Here is a 27,512-nt window from a genome sequence, read left to right as displayed (position 1 = left end):
TAAAAATAATGTTCTCTTATTAAATAATCAAATAAATATCGTTGTAAAAACTTATGTACAATTATATAAGTACAAATGTAATTTGGCAGCTTACATGAATAAAAATCTGGAATAGATTCAAAAATTTAGGAACTCAAAAGAATAATAAAAATTATAACTCAGTCATTATCATCTTTCTTTTTTCTAAGTTTACCTTCTCTTTGAATGGTTCTAGTAACCAAATCAACACATTCAGAGGTGGAAGGTTCACTTTCATCACTTTCATCGTTTACAATGGAAGACAAAGTCATTATATAAGAGCAAGCTATCCTTAAAACAGATAACTTTGATAGTTTTTGATTATGAGAAAAAGAAGGTATCGACCTCCTCAACGTATCAAACGCGGCACTAATTGTATGCACTCTAGTCCTTTCTCTAGCATTAGCTTCGATCCTCCTCTCTCGTGTCATGTTTTTGTAGTTTCGTTGCTCCCTGCGAGGCATCTCGGAAGATTTTCTACTGGTACCAGGAATGGAACTTTGCAAGGTAGGAAATAATTCGGATGATTGTAAGATTAACCTCTCTGTTTCTGCGGTAGAAAGACTCTGGATCTGAGGATGGATAGGAACACGTATGTCTTCGTTGTTAGGAACTTCCTCTCTCTTTTTTATTAATGGCACAGGTTCAGACTGTTGATAGAAGTTAACTGGGGAAGGTGGTCTAAAGTAAGGCGCAAACTTGGGTTCCACCTTTTCCTCCAATCGTCGCTGGCACTCAATTTTCGGTAACTGGAAGCTAATTGGTTCTTGTTTCTTAATATTAACCACAGTCTCATTTTTAACAGTAACTGGTTCCTCTACCTTCTTAGGAGAGGGACTCCAAGGTCTGAAGGGATGGCTATCATTTATCTCAGCTTTAACTTTGAGGCACATTCTCTTTTTTAAAGGCCCGGTAAATGTTTCCGGTGTCTTTCTTGGATCTATCCGTTTTCTCTTATTAGACAAAGATATTGCTGATACTTTGACTTCAACACTATCTTCTGAGCTGTCAGTAGGGGAGTGGATTTCGTGCTCCAAATAGTCTTCGCTCGAACAGAAGCCCATGTCTTCGGAAGGGACAGCCATTTTGAGATCTGTAACAAAGAAAAATTGATTAGTTAACTTATAGATATTATTTATTCGATTATTAAAAAGATCATGATAAATACAGCAACGGGACTAAAGAGTATAAACGTAGTAAAAAACAATAAATTATTAATTAACAGGTTGAACAAAAAGAATATTAACGGTATGTCCACAACCTGACAGATACTGTTAAGAAAAGGTTATTTACAAGAGATACCATAAATTTATGCTTATTTCTCCTTCCCTCTAATTTAATAAAAGTTGCCTTATTTCTTTACTATTTAGGAAAAACTTATTTATGGACATGTTTGACGTTTTAGAGGATAAATTGAGAAGGACACAACGTAAAATGGAGAGATAAATGCTTGGAATAAGCTTAAGAAACAGACTAAGAAACGAGAAAGGTCGTACACGAACCAAAGTGGAAACATTATCGAACGTCTTACAAAGCAAAAAAGGAGATGGAATACATGGAAAAATGTCTGGAGGAGGCATTGTTAACAATGGACAAATCACAAATCAGATCAGATTAATGATAATATTACATATCATTATGCAAAAACAAAGTTATTAACATTTATAAGTTACTGCAAAAATAAGGATTTTCTTTTGTAATTATCTTGGTAAATTATTTATGTATCTTAATTTAGAAATTCGCAAATTTAAAAACTTTCAAGATCTACAAGTTTTTTATCTGAACCATTTTTCCAATAATTGTTTAAAAAATTGTTTAAAAAACAAAGCAAACAAAAAAGCTGTCTTCAAGAATTTGTCATCAGCTATTCCTCATATAGGTACCTATTAGTATTAGAAGCTTCAAAATCCATTTTCAAAAAACGATTTTTGCAGCAGTTTTTTTTCTTTACTGGTCTATTATAGTGATGTAACGAATATTATATGTATGCACATTCGCATTTGCGAATATTCGCATATTTTTGCATATTCGCATTCGTATTAGCATTCGCGAAATTTGTGCTAATATTTGAGAATATGAATATTGGAAAAAAGAATGTGTGTGTACTTTGTACGCACGTAAGAAGATATTCTTCTATTATATAATAGGTAATTTAAACGAAGTAAATATACTTAACAGGTTATTTGTATTTTATTTAAAAATCAAACTAACTTTCTTATCTACCACTTTCAAAAAATTTTTATTAAAACAACCAAAAATAAAAAAATATATATAAATCGCCCAGGATTTGAACCCGCGTCATTCCAATCTCAGAGCTAACGCATTACCAACTAGTCCAGCGAGGTCCTTGTAATTGACATGTAAGTTTCGGATATAATTACACAACACGGCGACATATAGTGTAAAAATGTTATGCTTACATAATATTTTATTATTTTACTACAGAGAAACACAAATCCAAAAACACAAGAATTATAATAAATGCATAATACATTTCCTAAAAACACTAATATATTATTTTAATGACTTATTTGCACGGTTACAGATACATACATACCTATCTTGAAAGATTAGCAATGAACTAGATACTATCTGTGTACATACTGTTTGCGCAGGCGCGCAGATTTATGTACAATTTTACCCTCAATCGAATCGCGCCTAAAGAAGAATATCTTCAAAAAATAATTTGAAGATAACATTAGGTTAATCAAATCAAGATCTATCCACTTCTTATCATCTTTTTTTTATTAAGAAAAGGTAACTTAACCTCGTATAATCACATTATCAACCTTCACTTTATTTTATTATTTGGTATTATGTAAGCTTAAGATTCAGTTTGATTTACACTAAATATCAATTAACTTCTCATTATAAATTTAGAAAACATTACAAAAATAGAAATTTTTTTTAAACTGAATATTCGCATCCGCATTCGCGAATGTCGGTATGTAGCAAATATTCGCATTCGTATCCGCGAATGTTCAAAAAATGACATTCGATATCATACATCGCTAGTCTATTATCTCATCTTCCAATTTCAAATTTTATTGCTTTTCGATCTGAAGAACTACAAATAATCGGGAGTTATTACTGAAGCGACGATTCTGATTCTCCTAAATTAGTTTATTTTTCAAAACTGAATAGTAACCATTCGTGCCAGCCGCATCATATTCTAGTTCAATCGTGTTGCAACAAAATTGAAAGTGGTTATTCATTTTTAATTTACATGTTTACTCTGATTGGAGTACGAAGGGAACCATTCTCGTTGGAACTTAACCGCGCTGAGCAGACGGGACGTGAATTATAAATTGTAAAATTCCCTCATCTTCCTTAGTCTCAGCATCCGTTATGGCTTGCAAATTGTAGAAGCCTCGGAGGTGTAACCAGAGAAGGTTCCCATTGTTTTCAGTCTGGTGGGATGTAGAGTAATATTTTTGGTGTTGTTCTATGTGCTATTAGATTGAAAACTTAGTCTTAAGTTTATTTTTGTTAAATATGTATTCCTTTAATAACGATTGTTTTGTCAAAAAAAATACAAAACAATAACAAAAAATAGGCTGGTCTAGAAGTGAATTTAACGAAGCTTTGGAAGGGTAATGTGGAGTTCGAATTGGAGGAGAAACTATTAACAATATCAGATATTATGCAAGTGACACAGCGATCATGGCTGAAAGTATCGAAGTTCTTCAATTCCTTATAGATCGAGTCACTACAGAATGCTCCAATAACTATCAAAGACAAAGTTACTTGTGGTTGGTAAACAAGTCGTTGGGTTATTTATGCCTATCCCTTATCCCTATGCGGGGTCGGGTTCCCTAATTGCATTTCTCCACACAATTCTATATTGGGCCATATCAATGTTAATCCCCTTTACCAACATGTCCTGCCTTATCGTCTCCCTCCAGGTCTTCTTTGGTCTTCCTCTCCTACTCCTTCCAGGAATCTGCACTTAAGCTATTCTTCGTATTGGGTGATTAACGTCTCGACGTTGAACATGACCAAACCATCTTAACATATGCTCTCTCATTTTGGCATCAATTGGTGCCACACCTAGACTTTCCCCAGTATACTCATTTCTAATTTTATCCTTCTTTGTCACTCCACTCATCCATCTAAGCATTCTCATTTCCACCACATGAATTCGTTGTTCCTCTTTCTTTTTCACTGCCCAACATTCAGTTCCGTACATCATAGCCGGTCTTATGGCTGTTTTATAGAATTTTCCCTTCAGCTTCATTGGAACTTTTCTGTCACACAACACACCACTAGCTTCTTTCCACTTCATCCATCCAGCCCTAATTATACTGAATGCATCTCCATTTATTTCTCCATTACTCTGTAATACCGATCCTAGGTACTTAAAACTATTGCTTTTCACAATAATTTCACCATCCAAAGATACCATTTTATTTGTAGTAACTCCATCTTTAAATGAACATTCCAAATACATACTCTGTTTTTGTCCTACTAAGTTTTAAACCTTTTTCCTCCAGAGCTTGTCTCCACTGTTCCAGTTTTTGTTCTAAGTCTCTTTCACTATTTCCTGTTAACACTACATCATCAGCATACATTAGGCACCATGGAATGCTACCCTGTAGTTTCGCTGTTATCTGGTCCAAAATCAATGAGAATAAATAAGGACTAAGCACCGAGCCTTGGTGCACAGAATCTCTCGAGGAACTCTATCGTATGCTTTCTCAAGATCAATGAATACCATATGAGCGTTGGTCTCTTTATTCCTGTATTTTTCCATCAGTTGCCTTACAATGAAAATTGCATCTATATACAACTTGGCTGTACGTTGGCCCTATACAACTAATTGTTAAAAATAAGTCGATTATAAAAGTTAACCATTTTAAATATCTAGGATGTTGGATAAACCAGACACTGAATCCTGATGAAGAAATTAAAACTATAGAAATTGCAAGAGGAACATTTATGCAACTTAGATCTATACCGTGCAATTCTGAGCTGAACTTACAACTAAGAATCAAGTTCCTAAAATTTTATGTGTATCCTCTATTACCATGTATATATGGATGTGAAACCTGATCCATGAAGGCTAACATGATGAACAAATTAGAAGCCTTGGACATGTAGTCATATCCTAGAATAACCAAAATATCATGGATTCAACGCATTTCACACATATAAATCTTAAACAGAATAGGTAAAGGCGAAGGTGACTTAACGAAGATGATATAAATGAGAAAACTTGAATATCTAGAATCTAGGGCATATAATGAGAGGTATAATATATATAATCGATTATATACATCTGCGTCAGATTATAAAACTTAACAAGGAAAACCAAACAGCAGAGATCAAAAGACGAGTTAAGTTAGACTAGCATGAGCGGCATTTGGCAAACTAAGCTACATCCTTAAAAACAAAAGATATCCACAACATCTTAAGACCAAGGTATAAAATCAATGCGTACTCCCTGTTCTCACTTATGGTTCCCAAACGTGGACGTTTACAAATGCAAACATGGACAAAATCATAACGCAAAGAGCAATGGAAAGGCAAATGTTGCACATAAGACTAATGGATAAAAAAGAAACGAGTGGATAAGAGAGAAAACCAAAGTTAGGGATGTTAGACAAGAAGTTGCAAAATTGAAATGGAGATTTGCCGGACACAATATAAGACAAAAACAAGACAGATAGAGCAAAATTCTTATAAATTGGAGACCGTGGGAATATAAACGAAGCAGAGGAAGGTCCCAAATGAGATGGTAGATAGATAATAAGATTAGATAGATAATGAGAGGTAGCAGATACTAGATCCTGCAGTTAATACTTAAAGGAAAGACCCAAGGAAGAAGAGAAATTTGTAGGAAGAAATATTCATGACTCCCAAACCTTGGTCAATGGACTGGTTTATTAGCAGATGAATTATTGTTACATGCCGCGCAAGATCGAGAACTCTATCGGCAAATGGTCATGAAAGCAGTACTCAAAGAAGAAGTGAATTTGTGAAATTTACGGCTGGTCAATAACGTGTCAAAACAGAGCTTTCCAAGATGGATACCAATTAAGAAAAGAATCTGTTTTTGTAAGAAAAACAAGTTCCTGAAACTTATTCGTCCATGAATGAACAGCACCCGATTATGTATTGATATTCTTTGATAAACTGCCAACCCACATGTACCCGGTTCTCTACGTGAGTTTGCAAAGCCTTTCATCGTAACAACATTTGCTACATCAAAACATCCGCTAATAAACCATAATGCTACGCTTATTTATGTATTAGCATCTTGAATGAAATCTATTTTAGAAGTCTAGGTAAGTAAATACACGGCGCAAAGAGATGGTGTGTTTAAAAATAAATTTTAACTGTTTAATTTCATAAGAATCGTTTCAGATATACCGAATTACCGCTAAAAATATCATTTCTTCTCTTTGTAAATAAAATGCTAATGGAATTGATACCTTGATTATTAAAATAGGTATGAAGGAATTTAAAGTATTTAAACTAAGCGTGTGGCAGCAAACATACCAGGTATCTCAAAAAACGTGTTTTTTCGATAAATTTAGTTATACAGTGCAAAAGATCTTTCAAAATCAAATTTTTACAGATGAAAGTATGTACCGGGTGTCCCAATAAGAATGACTCTCGGCCATATTTCAGGAACCGTTTATAGTAGAGCTTTGAAATAAAAAATTTTATAACAAAAGTTGCCTCAGGAAAAGCCTGGAAATTATTTTCATAATTGTGGGTCCACCGCCAGAGGGCGTAATTGAATATCAAAAATTAAAAAATCAAAATTTTCCTAATGAAGAGGCATTGGAAATCCGGTCATCGTATTTTTCATATAATTCTGCGCATATTTGATTTCGCAAGTTTAGGTCTACCTTTGCAAATAAGAGGTGGGGGTGAGTGGAAACCTTGTTATGAAAAAATGGCTGTGAGTCCGGTTCTGTTAAATCAAATCTTGCAAATTTGGTCTTGTTGAAAACAGATCTTTTTCGTCAATGTAAGAGTTATGATTTCGAACCAACCTACTAAGTAATATGCCAGCTATAAGGCGTTATTTAATTTTTTTCAGAAATCTAGTTTTCTTTGGAAAATATTAAATACAAGTATGCATTTTTAAACCTACATTATAAAATTAGATGAAATTAGCAATGGAATAGCGAAAACCGCATGTCGATACCTTTTTTCTATCTCGAGATATCATACGAAACGTGTAATTTTAAAAACATAACTACTGTCACCGGTAAACGAAGTTAAGAAAAAGTAATGTGCTATGATAAAAACAAAGAAACATTTTCCAGATGTCAACGTATATAATAGGGCTTTTCAACGCTTCTCATTTGTTTCGAGCCTCGGTCATATCTCGTATACCTATTAATATTATCACGGATTATACGACATATGACAGAGGCTCGAAACAAATGAGAAGCGTTGAAAAGCCCTATTAATTAAAACAACAAAAAAATAAAAATAGCTATTTAGTGCTAGTGACGACATAAATGTTCAAATTTTTGCAAATCATTTTCGTTGCAAGAATTTACTCTTTCAGATTGAACAGCGGTCTCAATTTCTGCTCTTGAAATGCTTTCGTATTCTCTGGATAATGTTTTCTCGAGTAGTGTATTAGTATTGTAAATGCTTGCTTCAAAAATTATGGACAATAATTTGAATATTTAGGTCGTCACTAAGTATGTAGTTGTTTTTATTGCTCTGTTATATTTTATAGTGTTGTTTGTCTTTATATTGTTGTTTTAATTAATTATATTTTTATACGTTGACATCTGGAAAATATTTCTTTGTTTTTTCCATAGCACAGTAGTTTTCATTAACTTAGTTTACCGGTGACAGCAACAGTTATGTTTAAAATTTACACGTTTCTTAAGATATCTTGAGATAGAAAAAAGGTATCGACATGCGGTTTTCGCTATTCTATTGCTAATTTAATCTAACTTTATAATGTAGGATTAAAAAGGCATACTTGTATTTAATATTTTCCAAAGAAAGCTAGATTTCTGAAAAAAAATTAAATAACGCCTCCCAGCTCCCAGCTGACTTATTACTTAATAGGCTGGTTCGAAATTATAACTTTTACATTAACGAAAAAGATCTGTCTTCAACAAGACCCAGTTTGCAAAATTTGATTTAGCAGGACCTGATTTACAGCCCCTTTTTTCATAACAAGGTTCCCACTCACCCCCACCTCTTATTTGCAAAGGTAGACTTAAACTTGTGAGATCAAATATACGCAGAATTTTATGAAGAATACGATGATCGGATTTCCAGTACCCCTTCATTAGGAAAATTTTGTAAAATTTAGATTTTTTAATTTTTGATATTCAATTACGCCCTCTAGCGGTGGACCCACAATTATGAAAATATTTTCCGGGCTTTTCCTGAGGTAACTTTTGTTATAAAATTTTTTATTTCAAAGCTTTACTATAAACGTTTCCTGAGATATGGCCGAGAGCCATTCTTATTGGGACACCCGGTACATACATTAAAAAACTTGCAATTTTTTTTAAATTGCGGCTCAAATGGCTGCTCACTCGTTCAGTTTTTTGGTGTGTCCTCATTTCTTAGAAACGAATTATTTGAGAGCAAAGAATAAATGGTTTCATATTCTGTATCGAATTGGCGATGGTCATAAGTACTACATTTTTACAAAAAAAAAACAAAACGACAGACTTTTGAATTTTTTGACTCTTTTTTGCACTTTTTGAAAATGTACACTACTATTCCCTAACCAGTGAAAGCTAATAATCTAAGGAGGGTTTCGAAGAAAAAGGGGGGTTGCCTTCATAGGTTTAGCAGCAGCTTACAACGTAGATACTGCTATACAAAATCTATGTTACTCTTAATGATAACATCTAGTTTGGATCGCTCCTTCTTAATTACAGAGAGGAAGAAGAGGCCCAGGAAGAAGAGGCCCAGGAAGAAGAAAATGCTCCTGGCTGAAGAATGTAAGAGACTGGATTGGCATGGACACACATTCGATACTAAGAACAGCTCAATGTAGAGAGCAATTTGCTGTAGTTACAACCAACATTCAGTAATGGAGAAGGCACCTTAAGAAGAAGAAGAATTGAAATTGAAGAAATTGAAACGCCGAAACAAACGTAAAAAATGTAATTTCTATTTCACTAAATTGTGTGTTGGGTAAACATGGTAATTTGGTAAATTGATAAACAATACTGTTTGGCTATGATGATTCATAATGAAAAACGTGAACTTTTAATAGAGATTTAAGTAATAAACGTAAAAAAAAAACACAATTCATGCTCCCTAGATGGCATCATCAACCTATGGAAAAGTGTAAATTTATAAAATAACATGAATTTGTTGTTCACAAGATGTACAAAGCAGTTTCTGATAAAAATGAAAACAAAATGCATTATTCAAGAACAGATGGTTAGCAGTAAACTTTATCTGATATAAATTATCGTATTATCATCAATCGACCACTTGTATTGGCCATATGGAAACAGGATATTAGTTCGAATACGATTGTGACTGTTAATTTTACTGTTTGTATAATAATTGACAAATTATGTTCACATAATATATTGAATAGAGAAGCAAAAAAATATTAAAAAATCCGAAATTGAAACAGCAAATCTCATATTTATCATCAATAACAATAATTATAAATTTAGTTTAGGTAACACCTTTGCCATCATCAAGGAATCCTAGAACAATATGAATAGAAATTAACTTCTTATTTTGAGAAAGTCGTAAATACGTCTATAAAAATCCTAAGTACATATACAAGGTGTTTCATTAATAATTGTCCATTGAGTAACTGGAGAAACCTTATCACAATATACGAAGATTTAACCTAAAACACCTAAATAAAATGTGGTTCCTTACTGAGTTACAGGGTGTTTTATCTACAAATTTAAAAACTATTTTTGCTCAGCATTTTAAAACTACTCGACGTATCCTTTTCATACTTGGCAGAGAGTGCGACTAATAGACACTCTACTAAATTATGATAAACAAAAGATTCTGGCTACTACCAGAGGCGTACGACAGGGGATGGTGAATGGTTGACCCTTCTCAAATTCTACGCCACTGGAAGAAATACTATTTTAATGCCATTTTTAGATTCTACAATAATTTCTACGTAAATAATATGCTCTTCATTGGTAACGATAAAGTCATTAGTTTTCGATATATTTGAAGTTAAATATGAAACGGCACAGTTATTTTGATTAATTTATGATAATATGATTCATATGATTAAAATTTAAAAATTATTTGTACCCAGTACTTTAAAACTATTTGGCGTATCCTTATCATACGTGGCATAAAGTGTAGGTACTGCACACCCTACTAAATTAAGATAAATAAACGTTTCTACCTACTACCAGAGGCGTACGACAGGGGGTAGTGGCTGGTTGACCCTTCCCAAATTCTACGCCACTGACGAAATTGCTATTTTAGTGTAATTTTTTGATTTTGCAATAGTTTTTATTTAAATAATATACTCTTCATTCGTAACGATAAAATGATTAGTTTTCGAGATATCTGAAATTAAAAATGAAGCGACGCAATACACTGATCAGAATAACCGTGTCGTTTCATTTTTAACTTCAAATATCTCGAAAACTAATGACTTTATCGTTACGAATGAAGAGTATATTATTTTCATAGAAAGTATTGAAGAATCCAAAAATTGAACTAAAATAGCAATTTCGCCAATGGCGTAGAATTTGAAAAGGGTCAACCATTCACTTTCCCCCTTCGTACGCCTCTGATAATAGCCATAAACGTTTGTTTAACATAATTTATTAGCTTGTACAGTACCTATACTTCCTGCCAAGTATGAAAAGGATACGTCGAACAATTTTAAAATGCTGAGCAAAAATAGTTTTTAAATTTTTAGATAAAACACCCTGTAACTCAGTAAGGAACCACATTTTATATAGTGTTTTAGGTTAGATCTTCGTATTTTGTGCTAAGGTTTCTCCAGTTACTATATGGACAAGTATTAATGAAACACCCTGTATAAATTCATTATTTACTGGATGTAGTATTATTAGAAGAATATGTTTGTGAATAGATGATCAACGTAAAGGCGCAAAATTTCGGGCCAGTGCTTTTTAAATGCACTCATTTTTGAAAAAATTAAACATAATAAAAGATTATTACCGAGGGCCGAAAATCCCTGAAAACTTCTATGTTTATTTTAATAAGTTACAGTGGTGAAAAATAAGAGAAAATTGAGTGTCATTTTTAATATCAAATTAATATTTCATTCAAAAGAAACTTTTTGTTTATTCTAAGGGACTTTCGGGCCTCGGTAATAATGTAATCTTTCAATATGCGTTTAATTTTTCAAAAATGCTTATTAGTTTTCTCAGGATTTCAAATATTGATTCAATGATAAAAATATTAACACAGCGTAGATACACCCCTACATAGTAAAATTACCAACAAGGCACTGATCGTATCAGCGCCCTAGCTCCATCGAAAGGGGGACGCTTTAGTACATACCTGTATGTTAAAATTATTTCGAACCTTGTGATTTTACCAACAATTCACGGAAAAAAGAGCGCCACTCCACAGGACAATAAAAATGGGGTCTTCTTCTTCACGTGCCATCTCCGCGACGAAGGTTGGCAATCATCATGGCAATTCTAATTTTAGATGCTGCTGCTCTGAATAGTTCGGTTGATGTGCATCCGTAGAATCCGTACCATTCCCTCAAGTTACGCAACCATGAGATTCTTCTCCTTCCTATACTTCTCTTGCCCTGGATTTTCCCCTGTATAATCAATTGAAGTATGTTGTATCTCTCATTACGCATAACATGCCCCAGATACTGCAGCTTTCGTGTCTTGATGGTTTCCAATATTTCCAGTCTTTTGTTGACTCTTCTCATGACTTCGTTGTTTGTTATATGCTCGGTCCATGATATCTTCAGGATTCTTCTATACACCCACAGTTCAAATGCTTCCAACTTTTTAGTAGTCGACGCGTTAAGTGTCCATGCTTCTATCCCGTAAAGCAGGGTCGAGAAAATATAACACCTTGCCAGAACTCTCAAGTCTAATTTCAGTTCTCTTGCACAAAGTACCTTTCTCATTTTATTGAAGTTTGTTCTTGCTTTCTCTATTCGAACTTTGATTTCTTTGGAGTAATTGTTTGTGTGATTAATTATTGTGCCAAGATAGTTGTAGTTTTCAACTTGTTCTAAAGTTTTACCTTTAATTGTCAGGCTTTCATCATTATTTTGGGTTTTTGATATCCTCATAAATTTAGTTTTCTTGATGTTTATTGATAATCCATATTCTTCTCCATACTTAACTATCTTGTTCATTAGCTTTTGGAGGTCTTTAAGGTTGTCTGCTATTATAATAGTGTCGTCCGCATATCTAATGTTGTTAATTGGCGTTCCATTTACCTTTATTCCTGCTGTTTCTCCCTCAAGAGCTCTTTTCATAATTTCTTCAGAGTATGCATTGAAAATGGGGTACAGAGGTAAAATATAAATATTTATTATTAATATACAAAATATATGTTATAGTCTTCGAATGAATAAAAACCAAGTGTTCATAACAATATATTTCGTTATTTTGCCAGATATTGGGAGGCTATAAGCTATAAGTAATATTGTTGATGCCTTTATTACCTGCGACATTATTATTACACGTTTAGAGATCCACAGCTGTTCGAGAAACATAAATTCCTACTGGCAAATGATTCAACTTTTTACGATGCCGTATTTTAATCATAACTTCCATTTTTAACTACACTGTTTATTTTCCTGAAAAATATTCCGCCAACTGATTCTATTAAAAGCCTCCGTATTGAAAAGAAACTGGAAAGCTGAGAAATTCACGTGATTTTTTCAAATTCCACCAACTAAAAATAGTTACGACTTCTAATTATTTTTGGTTTATGCTAGTGTAGGTTGTTAAGGAATTCGAAAAAATGCTGTTAGCAACTTGTAAACATTGGAAGTGATTCATAGTGGTTGATTTTGCGAAAAATATTGTTTCCTTCCGTCAGAATTTTGTTACTGCGTTTTATTTTTACTTTTGTTTTGATTTATTCCGTCCAATTTGGTTAGAAAGAGTCGTATTTATGGTTCATTGAAAAATAAAATTACCCTGTTTTCAGTGTTTTCTATTTGTGTTTCATTAGCAGATGATCTAGTCATCATAGCAAAGACGAAGAGGACACTAATAGAAGCAGTTGAAAAGCTAGATAAGGAAGCCAAAGAGAATAGGGCTAGAGATAAGCCAGCACAAAACAAAATACATGACGATCGAGAAGGACGACACAACGATTCGGAAATATCTAATAACAAAAAACCATAAATTTGAAACTGTATCAACATTTAGTTATTTCGGAATAATAGGAAAACCCGGCAAAGAGAGAACAGAGGAAAGAATTCTGAAAGGCAAAAAACATTTGGAACGAATAGAAATCTGCTGAGAAGCAAGACTCTAACTAAGAGAACAAAGATAAACCTATACATATAACCCAAGTAGCACAATAAAAACATTTTAGTTTTATTTAAGGTTTATAAAGGTTTTATTGTGGTAACTAAGAAGATAATGGTTTTAAAGCTACCTTGTAGATATACTGACAGAAATTTAAAACTGTAAGCAATTGTCACTAGTTTTAAAGTATCTAATAAGCGTATCAAATAAGACTAATTAATCTTAATAGATAATTTGTCTTATTATAGTTTTAAAATTCTCAGTTCACTTTAAAACCAATCAATTTTATGAAAAACTTCCGGACTGTTTGGTTTTATTAGATTTTAGTTTGTTACCTTTTAGTTTTATTGTAGTTTCAAAGATTCTCCTAATATGACTATAAAACCTATTATTAAAACTACTTGATCTCGAGAATATTATGTCAGTAAAACATATGTCCTAAAACTATTTTTTTAGTTTTCTTTAAAGTTGCTTTCTTAAAAGCAATTAGTAGGCTATATTGAAACCAAACGCTCTTAACTGAATCAATTTGGTTATCGTAAAAACTAAACTATGCTTCTTGTTCGAAACAATAAAACTATATCATCCCCTCTTCTTTCATGTCCAAAAAGGTCGGCCATTTATTTTAGAGCGACACAGTGGTGTCAGTATAAAGAGGGAACCTCTATATACTGTGGTGGTGTAGTGTGTTGTAAAAAGTGGAAGTACAGTTAGTATGGAAGATATGTCGATTTTAGGTTATATTCACGTTAAAACCGAGTGGCATTATTGACAACAGCATTAAAACTAAACGGTTTTAATTCCAAGGCAACCTTGCTTTTATGTAGGATATATGCTCTTGGAAACGTATAAAATAAAACCATTTGATCTTAACAATTTTCTGTCGATAGACCAAACAGTTTTATTTGGATTTCGGCCATATTGCTTTCTGGAGATGCTGAAAGCCATGATAGATTACAGTATAAAGCTTGCATAAAAATTATACATAAGCGTCTTAAAGACATAAATTCGATTTATTTTAACATTAAAAAATTAAAATTGTAGATAAAATTATTTTTCTTTCAAATTAATATTTTTCGGATTTAAATTTTTTTATTTTTATTTTTTAATCGCCAAAAGTCGGAAGTTATTTGATATTTAGACCTATTTTTGTTAAATTTTGACATTATCAATAAAGTTGGGTGCGCAACTGTTTTTCTACCTATCAGACCGAAATAACCGAGTATGTACTTTTTATTATTTTATGGTTACAAATACCTACCTATCATAACACATGTAAAAATGTGTTGACCTATATGGAGTATATGGGTTTAAAGAATCATTTAATATGGTAAATTGTCATAAAAAGTCTCCATTTAAGAAACCTTTTTAAGTTTGCTATAAAACTGTCCGCATTAAAGTGTCTTTTAACATGGTTTTAAAGCACTTTTACAGCAGCTTTAAAACCAGTTGCTTAAGAAAAAACCAAGTTTTAAGGTTTTTATTTTTGGTTTTATTGGCCTCTTTCAGAGTGGGCCCTTTTATGATGAAAGCGGTTTTGTTGCAACCTTGGTTTACTTAAAAACCAAATGGTTTTAATTTTAGTTTTATTCTACAGTTTTAAAGCATCCTTAAAAGACTTAATAAACCCGTTCAGTGCTACTTGGGAAGACCTGTTGTTACATATAAACATATATGGGATAGAAACAATAACGATTAACAAGAAAGCGGAAGACAGTCTTCAGAAATTTGAAAGAACAATAATGAGAACGATACTGGGCCACAATGTACTAAGAGAGGGAGTAAGAAGAATGAAAACAAATGCCGAAATTGAAGAAGAATTAAAGGGAGAAAATACAGTTAATTACCTAAAATCTCTTCGCTTAGAATGGATAGGACTGTGGCGACACGCTTCAGTTACTATTTTGCTAATTTTAATTCTTAATAACTTTTTCAAAATGAAATAATACGTCCCATTTTAAAATTCACAAACCATATGCATAAAGGGCCTATTAAATTTTAAGGAACGAAATATATCAGTATTCAGATAAAATGCCTTATCAGCTTTTAAAACACCAGATGTTGATGGCCTGTTCAGTTTATGTATGGGAAACGCAAATTCCATAATAGATGGTGGTTTACGGAAACAATTAAATGAAATTACAATAAGTGTAAGACAACGAACAATAATATATTTATTTATTTTTGGTTAAAAAGGCGTACTTATATCTCGTAAGAGGGTTTGTTATTCTTTGCGGGACGAGGGTTTGTGTCAGACTGCCTGTGGACTGTGGATGAACTAAAAACATTAGTTTTTACATTTCTGTGATTTTTAAAGAAGTTGAAGACTGATTTATTGACATAAGGAGGCTGGCCCTTTATCGTCCCGTAATCTATTATGGAATTTGCGTTTCCCATACATAAACTGGACAGGCCATCAACGTCTGGTGTTTTAAAAGCTGAGAAGGCATTTTATCTGAATACTGATATATTTCGTTTCTTAAAATTTAACAGGCCCTTTACGCATATGCATTCATTTTGAAAAAGTTATTAAAAATTAAAATTAGCAAAATAGTAATTGAAGCGTGTCGCCACAGGACATAAATATACAGAGAAGCTCACACTCAGATATATTGAGAAGGATAACTAACGACACCGCTATGGCCCAGGTGTAGGGGAAGGCCGGGAAGAAGATGGATGGATGATGGAGAAGAAGATATAAGAGCAATGAATGTTAAAGATAGGAAAGTTCAGTGCAAGGACAGAAAGAAATGGAAAAGAGTCAGGACAGCGGCAAAGACACACAGCAAGCTATAAATGGCAGAGGATTAATCCACTTCACCCAAAAATAGGATTTTGAACGCCATGGCGTTAGGTATAATCGGCGTTATTATAATGTAATGCTTCATGAACGAATGAATGCTAATAATATAATATTAATGCGTTGTTTGGGAATTCGAAAAATTGTTGCTGTTAGCAACTTTGTAAACATCCATAGTGGTTGATTTTGCAAAAAATACTGTTTCCCTCCGTCAGAATTTTGTTAGTGCGTTTTATTTTTACTTTTGTTTTGATCTATTCCGTTCAATTAGGTTGGGCAGAGTCGTATTTATGGTTAATTGAAAAACTACCCTGTTTCTATTTGTCTTTCATTAACAGATATGCTGGAACATTCGCTCATAAAAGCATAATATTTGTTGATTGCATTAACTAGTTCTTTATTCTGTACGCAGTAATCAATCTATGTTTACAATTATTATTGTTAAAAAAAAGAACACATTTCGATTGAATATAGCAATTTAAATAGGTATAATTTTGGTCAGGATATAAATAATTACATTATTTGTTTTTAAATGATTAATTTGTTTTTGTTATACGCTGCTAACAATAATTCAGAAACGTAGAGTTAACAAAAAAAGGATAATGTTTCTCAATAAAAATGTCATATGTATTTCTTCTCAATAAGTTAAAAGTTCAATAGCTGTCAGTTAATAGTTTTTAAATTACACTTTATTTGGTATTGTGAGAGAGTTATATACGACCCTACGAGCTGCAAAGTGACCTAACCCACACAGGTATTTACCAAAACGCGTTTATTACATTAAAGTTATTCCTTTTGTAAAACATTGTAACATTTTCCATATCATAACTAACTCCTCGTTTTCGTTTTTCTGTGGGAAATGGGGGTCCATATTCTAACACTTTTTTGGGGATTCTTCTTTCGTCTTACGTGTCCGTACCATATTGTACCTATTGTTTTTTGATGCCATCTATGATAGTTCTTTTTATTTCCATTTGTTGTCTAACGTCATCGTTTCTTATGTGTTCTATAGTCTAGATCTTCTTGCTGACCTCCAAAAATCCATCTCAGTTAATTTATCTTCATACTTTTTGGTTAATTGCCAGACTTCAGCTCCATATTAACACTGGTTTTAATATTGTGTTGTAAATTCGATTTTTATTTTCTGTTCTTATATTTTTTGCAACAGTACCCAATTCAGGGCTCCTATCACCTGTTTTCCCTTTACTACCCTTTCTTTAATATTTTCTTCGTTTCGTCCTGTACTAAGTTAGTTAGTTTTTTAGTTAGTTTTATTCCCATCTATTTATATAGTCCAGAGAAATAAGATTTTTCTCGTGACACATCCCCCTCCAGGCCGAAACCAAATTTTTTGAGTAGTATGGACTATGGACATCTATATTAATAACCTATATGTTTCCTGCAGCCGATTTTGATGATATACATATTTATAAACAAATAAAGATCAAAAAAGGGTAAATTTTCGCTTTTTTCGTCTGTTACAAAAAGTGAAGCATTCTAAACAAATTTGAGAATAAGAAACTCATAAATCATATAAAAAAACTTCAATACGGCGTTCGCTAAATATGTCTGTCCTTATTTTTACTTAGAAAATTGCAAAATAAGTCATAAATTTTGAGATTTTATAAATGTTCATAACTTATGTAAATATTAAGTTAGAACATTCTTATTACACGGAATGCTGAGACTTCCTGTGCTTAAATTATATTTTAAATTTCAAAGCAATTGGTCAAATAGGTTAAAAGTTATTTAATTTGTTTATCCCAAATTCATTTTTTGCAACACTATAAGTCAGAAAATTATGAGGTTACAGTAATACTTCGGACAGTTTATGAAAGAAGAACATTTGTACTATTAACTTAATTTAAAAAAAAATGGCAAAAAGTAATTTTAAACAGTGTAATTATTTTGCAAAAACATGTCGATTTTTTGCTTACTTATAAACAATTAGAATAACTTTTTAACCGTTACCCGTAGAAAAATTATTTTTTTTATATTTAGAAAGACTGAATTTTTATACACATTTAGAAAGACAAACAATTGTCCAAGGACAATTAGGGACGAAGTTAGCCCCCCCCCCTTTTTAATTCACATGTTCTTGCAAAATAATTTTGCAATATTTAGAATTATTTTTTGTCATTTTTTTTTTAATTAAATTAATAGTGTAAATCTTCTTTCATAAACTATCCAAAGTATTACTGTATCATTTTCTGACTTATAGTGTTGCAAAAAAAAATTAATTTGGGATAAACAAATTAAATAACTTTTAAACTATTTGACCAATTGCTTTGAAATTTAGGGTATGAATGAAGCACCATAAGACTCAGCATTTCGTGTAATAAGAAGTAAATGTTCTAAGTTAATTTTTACATAAGCTATGAATATGTATTTATAAAAACTCAAAATTTATGATTTATTTTGCAATTTTCTAAGCAACCGATAAGGATAGACATATTCCGCTAACGCCATATTGAAGTTTTTTATGCGATTTATTACTCTCAAATTTGTTTAAAATGCTTAACTTTTTGGTAATAAACGAAAACAGCGAAAATTTACCGTTTTTTGATCTTCATTTGTTTATAACTATTGTATATCATCAAAATCGGCTGCAGGAAACATGGTTATTATTATAGATGTCCATACTACTCAAAAAATTTGGTTTCGGCCTGGAGGGGGTTGTGTCACCAACAGGATATTTTTTCCTTATTTCTCTGAACTAATATTCATTGCAGCTTGTAACTGTCTCCTGTTTCAGGTTTATGTTCTCCGTTTCTTCCCTTCCTACGCATAGGTATTGTGTTTTCTTGGTATTCTACTCTATTAGTTTGCTTGTCATATATAGTCAAGATCTTCCTTGCCCTGCAAGGATCTTCCAAATTACAATTTGGTTATCTGCATAATGCAGCGTGTAGAGGTAGAGTATCGTATCTCCTATCGGTAGTCCCATTTCATTGCACTTCTTCCATTGTCTAAGAGCTTCACATAAAAAGTTTAAATGCATTTTTATTGAAACCAATTAGCGTGTAGAGTATCGTATCTCCTATCGGTAGTCCCATTTCATTGCACTTCTTCCATTGTCTAAGAGCTTCACATAAAAAGTTTAAATGCATTTTTATTGAAACCAATTGGCTATTCAACACATCTTTAGGAATCCACCATCATAGGCAACAGCAAACATTGAAACACAATCAAAGTCTGTTCATTAACGTATTTAAGCATTAATAATTGTTTCTGAATTCATACTGAATATTAATTAATGAAACAGGCGGAAGCGGACCCAGTCAATTAGGCATACAATAAAAATATGGCGCTTGCAGTCAGTAACCAGTGATATGTAAATACCCAGAATAGATAAGAGCATTTTTCAAAGGTCAAACTTAAAAATGTTTAATATGGTGTTAACAAAAAGTGTTCGATGTTTTACAATGTAATTTTGAATTAATTCTGGTTGAACGTTAACAGTAATTAGAACTTCTATCAGATTCTGTATCAGAAGTCAAATCCGAGAATCTAATAAAAAAAATGGAAGGAAACTTCTATTGTTAGAACCAAGATGGTAATACCAACCTGAATTCCTGCCTTCTAAAATTTGCAAGATAAACGAAACATGAATAAAACAGACTAGGGGGAATCTAAGATTGCATTCCACAACCGGTCGATTCATCTAGGTAAAATTCCATCGAATCTTGAGAAAGAATAGCATTCTTTTTCGTTCCTAACTTCCATCGCTACACCTCTTTCAGGGACAGGGGACGCTTCAATGTCTTACTGGTTATTCATATCAAGCGATTCTCACCAACCACTCTTCTTTTCCGTTCTGTAATATGTTCAGTTTACTCTTTTATTCTTTTTAATGAGCAGGGATTATCGAGGGGTTTTATCCAAGAACATCTCTACTTGAACTCCATGATATCTTACAATCAACATCCCTTACCTCAACTGTCTAATGGGTTGAAATGGATCATTATGCCTGATTTATAGGACGATTTGTTAATGGATGCTCTAGTCTAGAAGGTGCAGAAAAGGACTTAATGATAGAAGGAAAATGAAATACAAAGTGTGGAACAACTCCCCTGGCAAATATTATGTTATATACGGAAAAAAAATACTTTCAGTGTAGTTGAGCCATATATAAGAAGAAGAATTTCAAACTGCCAGATGTCGCGAGAAGTGGCATCGACTATTAAAAGTCGAATAATTGACTTGAGACACTTATCAAGCAAGCGTAGAATGAGTCAATACCTTTCGTGTCCAGTGCAAACCTACGATTTGCCATCAGTGTTCTAAGCCGATTTGTATTTCATGCCTTCAAACATGGGGAAAGTCAGTGATTGCTGCAGACCACAATCTTGGTACTCTGCACCCGATACACTCTCAAACAAGTGAACCTGTTCACATTCTTCTTCTTAGGGTGCCTGTCCGTTCCGAACGTTGGCGATCATTCTGGCTATGATGACTTTGTTAGTTGCTATACGGAATAGTTGTGTTGAGGTCTTTCTATACCATGCTCTCAGGTTAGCAAGCCAGGATATTCTTCTTCATCCTGGGGCCCTTTTTCCTTCAATTTTACCTTGTAAAATGCACTGGAGTAGCTCGTATCTGTCTTGATTTCTCATTATATGCCCCAAGTACTGCAGATTACGGCCCTTCACGATGTTGGTTAAATCTGCGGTTGTGTTCATCCTCCGTAGTACTTCTTCATTGGTGACTTTGTCTGTCCATGGTATCTTCAGAATCCTTCTGTACAACCATAACTCAAAAGCTTGAAGTTTCGATAGAGTTTCCGCCTTCAATGTCCACGTTTCTACTCCGTATAGAAGAACACCAAAATAAGATTAGTACGTGCCTTAATTTTTCCCATACTTATTTAATTACGGATCCGAAACATGGACAATGAATTCGGACGACAGAAAAAGGATTGACGCCTTTGAAATGTGGTGCTGGAGAAGAATGCTTCGGATCTCATGGACGGAACACAGAACAAATCACTCAATCCTCCAAGAGCTTAATATTCAGACTCGACTTTCCTCTATTTGCCTCTCCACCGTCTTAAAATTTTTCGGCCATATTGCAAGAAGAAGTGATGATAATCTTGGGAGACTTATAATTTCGGGAAACGTTGAAGGGCGCAGAAGTAGAGGTCGCTCACCTACTCGATGGACGGATCAAGTACAGAAAGCCAGTGGAAAAACATTGTCTGAATCCATGAGGGAAGCTCAGGACAGAAGCCGATGGAAAGAGATAGTTGCTCGTATTATAGGGAATCACGACACTCATCAATGAGGAAACGACTGACGAGAGAGGAGAGAGATAAAAAACAAAAAAGTAAAAAATTCTTCTATCTCGGGGTGCCAAGTCTGTGGACACAATGGCCATTTTTATTTTTGAAGTTGCTGCTCTAAAGGCAGGGGCGCAAGACCAAAAGTAAGGCCACGGAAAAGGTGGGAAAATGAAGTGGTAGCGAACGCTACCTGGAAGTGGACGAAGATCAGTGCGGAACCGGCAAGGTTGGAGGAGCCTAAGGATCATTTGAGCTGTATCGTCATTGGAAAGATACTTTAGTTTAAAGCTAGATTTGTCCACGGGAGAACCAACAGACCATGAGTACAACCTAACTTTTGTTTGGCATAAAAGAAAAAACTAAAAAATTCTTCTACCTTGGACTGTGCAGTCTGTGGACTATGGACACATTTTTATTTCTGAAGTTGCTGCTCTAAAAAATAACTATGCTCAATGCTCAAAAATTCTGTCGTAAGAATACCTACCAGATTTGAAAGAGAAATACCTCGTTTATTGCATTAAACTGCAATAATAAGTCCTGTGGCCTCAACCAAGGACGACAGTTTCCTTATTGGTAGTTTTAGGATCTCTTCTGGTACAAACCTCAGTTGACCAATAAATTCCTGCCTCATTTTATGCAACATGCTTCATTCACCTTGCCTAGTTTATGTAGCTGTTTTCTTAAATAGCAATTTCAGTTACAGCATTATATCTGTTTTTTGTCAATATTAGGTACTTATAACTTTATATTAGTAATATTGTTTAATTTTTGTTTTGAATAAATTTTAGTAGAGTTATTGATTCTTTTGCAAGGTTCTAATACGATTGAAATTTGGTCAGAATATTTTCAGAAGAAATTTATTTTCTTACTGCACCTTGACGATCTATTTGTTCCTTTAAAAATCAGTTGCAGTTGCAGTATTCGATAATGGAGTATCTAGTATCTCAATATATGATACATGTCCCAAATACGATGTTTCTTAAATTCAAGAATTCTTGTTGACGTTATCAGTCATCAGTATCAGTTGACATATTATCAGCACTCGAAGATATTTATTTTGTAGATTATTTGCATTTGAATAATAATGATAGCCCCCTGCACATGTATGTATTTGAAGAGCAACAAAAAACTGAGAAAGTAAATACCAAGGTGTAGTTTGAGTAGTTGGACTCTAACAAGAACCGGTGCACAAAACATAGAAGCAGATATTGAACACATGAAGTGTTATTCATATTAAGGTTTCAATAACAACGAGATTTTTACACTGTTAATTAGGTATATGTATTATTAAAATTGTGATATTTTGGTTCTATGTCATTGTTATCTTATATATTCTATAGGTACATACATTTCAATTATGTAAAGAAGACACTTAAATACTGCTAAATAAATGTGATATTTGAAATCATTATACTATACATGCCAGCCATGAATGATGATATAGAAAAGAACTTCAAGAAAAAATCAAAAGAAGTTACACTATCAAAACTGATTTGAAGTATTTTTTATGCTAAAAATTCATGTAGATTTGTCAAAACTTGTGTGAGTACGTGTGACCATTTCTAGAAACGTTCTGGGGAGAAGATCGAGAGTCATGATCATGAGAGACCATCTAGAGGTGATGGTCGGACCATCACCACTAGATGGTCCGACCAAATTAAGAATTCAGCTGGAAACTCATTCTGCGAAGCTCTTAGAGCAGCTGAAGATAGAGACCAATGGTTAGGAATATTGGAAGAAATCACGATGCTCAGTAATGGGGAAACTACAAGAGAGAGATGCTGCATTGGGCGGGACACATAGGAAGAATGGAAGACAACCGTTGGACGTTGGACAAAGCGAATTCTCGAATGGCGACCAAGGACAAGTGGGCAAGCAAAAGAAGTAGAGGCAGATCTCAAACAAGATGGACTGATGACATCAAGCGAATGGATGCAAAAAACAGCAAACATATATGAATGGACTAAGGGGGGCTTACATACTAAAGGAAGCTTCCGACGAAGGATGGAATAGATGTTGTTGATAATGAGATGATGATGATGCATTGGATAGCAGAAGTGCAGAACAGAAGATGGAAATATCTGGAGGAGACCTATGTTCAACAATGGATAAATCAGGGCTGATTGATGATGATGATGCTGCAACAAATATCTAATGAGCTATTACCAGTGGTGTCATGGTGCGGGAACGCCGTTCCGGCACTGGTTAAGAAAAGAAAAAAAAATAAATAGAGAATTTAGGTTTTGTAAAGGGATAAATCGCCAGGAAAAGACGGGATAACTGTAGAAATGCTAAAAAATGGTGGGAAAACAACTAGAGAAGTTTTGTACACACTTATGAATAAAATATTAATGACAAAACAAATACCCAACACTTGGAACGAAGCAGTAACATTGTTACTATTTAAGAAAGGAGATAAAAAGGATCTAAAGAATTACAGACCCATAACTTTACTAAATGTGATGTACAAACTATTAACCAAAATATTAACAAACAGATTAACAACTAAATTAGATGGATACCAGGCAAGAGAACAAGCTGGATTTAGAAAGAGCTTCAGTACAAGTGGCCACCTTTTAACGATGAAGATATTAATCGAAAAAGCTAACGAATATCATATCCCGCTATACAATATTCAGTAAATACAAATATATTATATAATAAGGCAACAACAACTATTAAGCTAATGAAACAAACGGAGCCTATTAAAATAAACCGAGGAGTAAAACAAGGAGATACCATCTCGCCCAAGCTATTCAACCAAGCGCTAGAAGATGTGTTCAAACAACTGCACTGGGATGGTTTGGGTATAAACATAAACGGGCAATATCTGAATCACTTACGATATGCTGATGATATTGTATTAATAGCAGAAAGAAGTGAAGAATTACAAAGAATGATGGAAAAACTAGATAGAGAATCGACAAAGATAGGACTGAAGATGAATTACAGTAAAACAAAAACCATGACCAATCAACAAGAACAACTAGTAATTACAGTGGCACAAACAAGAATAGAACAAGTAAAAGAATATATAATATGTATATCTAGGACATATCACTAGATTAAATAAAGAAAATCAGACCGAAGAAATAAAGAGAATAATAAGATTGGCCTGGGCATCATTTGGAAAACTGTCATTCTAAAGAACAGAAAATACCCGCAATACCTAAAAACAAAAGTCTTCAATCAATGTATACTCCGTTTTAATATATGGCTCTCAGACCTGGACGTTTACAAAAGAGAATTATGGAAAAAATAGCAAAGACAGAAAGAGCCATGGAAAGACAAATGCTGAACATTAAATTATCAGACAAGAAAAGAAACGAATGGATCCGTAACAAAACAAAAGTGAAAGACGTCTCTACCCAAGTAGCAAAGCTTAAATGGAAGTTCGCCGGACATACCCTACGGCAGAAGGATAAAAGATGGACTAAGACGATACATTGGAGACCATGGAACCACAAACGAAAAAGGGAAGGCCACAGATGCGATGGTCAGATGACCTGAAGAAACACACTGGATCAAAATGGATGCAAATTACCCAAGATAGAGAGGCATGGAAGAAGGAAGGGGAGGCCTATATCCAATGATGGATGTTTAGGGCTGATTAGATAGACAGATAGAAACAAAAATTAGCAGTGCGTTTCGCTTCCGGTACTGCGTTCCGGCACTGCTAATTTTGCCATGACACCACTGGCTATTACAGCTTAGAGCTCAGAAAAACCAGAGGCAAAAACTACATTCTCTACAGTTTAATGCTTTTTTTAAAGCCATATACGGAGGCAAAAATTTCAAATAAAAAATTATGAGTCCTATTTCTTACAAGACTTTTCATACACTTTCGTTAAATTGTTACACATTTGACAAGCCCTAATATTATAGCAACTAACTTGTTTGTAACTTAGTAACTTTACTACAAGTTTGGAGTCAAAATTTTAAATAAGGAAAAAAATGTAGATACTAACCGTTGATAGACAAATCAAAACAATCACCATTCGTCATAATCCCATAAAACTAAATGATGATATATCACAGCACATAAAATGTCACAAAAAACTGAAAATTTACAATTGAATCAAAAAGCGCGTGTGTTTTGAACTACTGCGAAAAGTCGTACAACCAACTCGTAGTAGATTTAATGAACAACTGACGGCAAACAAGAGGACGTGCTTTCTGTTCTGGTCGCTGCAGTGAATGTTTTCAGTTGTGCGGCCCCAAATAGGAGGAAGGGGGGTGTGGGCGCACTCTTTGGCGCCAGCTGTCTGGCCAAGCTGACTTGTTAAGTGTGAGAAGTAACAGGGCAGAGGGCCCGCTGCTTTGGAATTTACAGATACGGACTAAGTGTCTGTTTTGATAGAAATAACGAAACAGGTGTTTCGACCGTGAGATTAAATAAATTCTTAATTTATCAAAATATCTCTACAGCTTCCGTTATCAATGCGGAAGTTCTGCCTGCCGGTATCCTAAGCTTTAAGTGAATATTTTGTCACCTTACCGTATCATCATTATTATTTGTTATTTAAAAGGTAATATTTTGCAATCTATTGAGTATCATACACATAATCGTTCCTATTCTACCGTCAAGGTGCGTCCCGATATGCTGCAAATGCCGTATCGAACCTTTAATGTCTGGACCCACCTTTAGGTGTCGAGGAAGATACTGCTAACCCTTAATGAATTCTCTCCATTCTTTCCTTTTCTTCGCCATTTGTGTTGCTTCTTGCTAAGATTTGCTATTATTTTGTATCATCATCATTCTCTTTGCCTTATCCCTATGCGGGGTCGGCTTCCCTAATTGCATTTCTCCATACAATTCTATCTTGGGTCATATCAATATTAATCCCCTTTACCAACATGTCCTGCCTAATCGTCTCCCCCCACGTCTTCTTTGGTCTTCCTCTCCTACTCCTTCCAGGAATCTGCACTTCAGCAATTCTTCGTATTGGGTGATTTGCATCTCGACGTTGAACATGACCAAACCATCTCAACCTATGCTCTCTCATTTTGGCATCAATTGGTGCTACACCTAGACTTCTACTAATATACTTATTTTTAATTTTATCCTTTTTTGTCACTCCACTCATCCATCTAAGCATTCTCATTTCCGCCACATGCATTCGTTGTCCCTCCTTCTTTTTCACTGCCCAACATTCAGTTCCGTACATCATAGCCGGTTTTATGGCTGTTTTATATAATTTTCCCTTCAACTTCATTGGAATTTTCCTGTCACACAGCACACCACTCGCTTCCTTCCACTTCATCCATCCAGCCCTAATTCTACTGCATGCTTCTCCTCTATTTCTCCATTACTCTGTAATACCGATCCCAGGTACTTAAAACTATTGCTTTTTACAATCAGTTCACCATCCAAAGATATCATTTTATTTGTAGTAACTCCATCTTTAAATGAACATTGCAAATACTCTGTCTTTGTCCTACTAAGTTTTAAACCTTTTTCCTCCAGAGCTTGTCCCCATTGTTCCAGTTTTTTTTTTCTAAGTCTCTTTCACTATTTCCTACTAACACGGCATCATCAGCATACATTAAGCACCATGGAATGTTACACTGTAGTTTCGCTGTTATCTGGTCCAAAACTAACGAGAATAAATACGGACTAAGTACCGAGCCTTGGTGCAATCCTACTTTCACATGAAATTTATCAGTCTCTCCCACACCTGCCCTAACACTAGTCGTTACTCCCTCATACATATCCCTCCCAATCTTTACATATTCACCAGGGACTCCTTTCTTATTGATACAGAATCTCTCGAGTTACTCTATCATATGCTTTCTCAAGATCAATGAATACCATATGAGCGTTTGTTTCTTTACTCCTGTATTTTTCCATCAACTGCTTTATAATGAAAATTGCACCTGTAGTTGATCTTATTGTTGATCTGATTTGCCCTTATTTTGTAATATATCTTATATGTCGCTGATCCACTCTTTTATTGGCACTCTTCTGTTTTTTCCTATTGGT

General features: G+C 33.9%; 1 protein-coding gene across 1 annotated transcript; it reads right to left on the bottom strand.

The window, feature by feature from the left end:
• On the bottom strand, positions 1-25,786 carry LOC114335829 (uncharacterized). Its single transcript, XM_028286120.2, has 2 exons — positions 25,498-25,786; positions 1-1,111 (listed from the first exon to the last, which is right to left on the bottom strand). The coding sequence occupies exons 1-2, from the start codon at positions 25,532-25,534 to the stop codon at positions 159-161; spliced, it is 990 nt and encodes a 329-aa protein (XP_028141921.1). The 5' UTR covers positions 25,535-25,786; the 3' UTR covers positions 1-158.
• Between the last annotated feature and the right edge of the window lie 1,726 nt (positions 25,787-27,512).

This window comes from Diabrotica virgifera, chromosome 4, assembly GCF_917563875.1.
Source record: "Diabrotica virgifera virgifera chromosome 4, PGI_DIABVI_V3a".
NCBI lineage: Eukaryota > Metazoa > Arthropoda > Insecta > Coleoptera > Chrysomelidae > Diabrotica > Diabrotica virgifera.
This window is presented reverse-complemented; position numbering and strand designations above follow the sequence as displayed.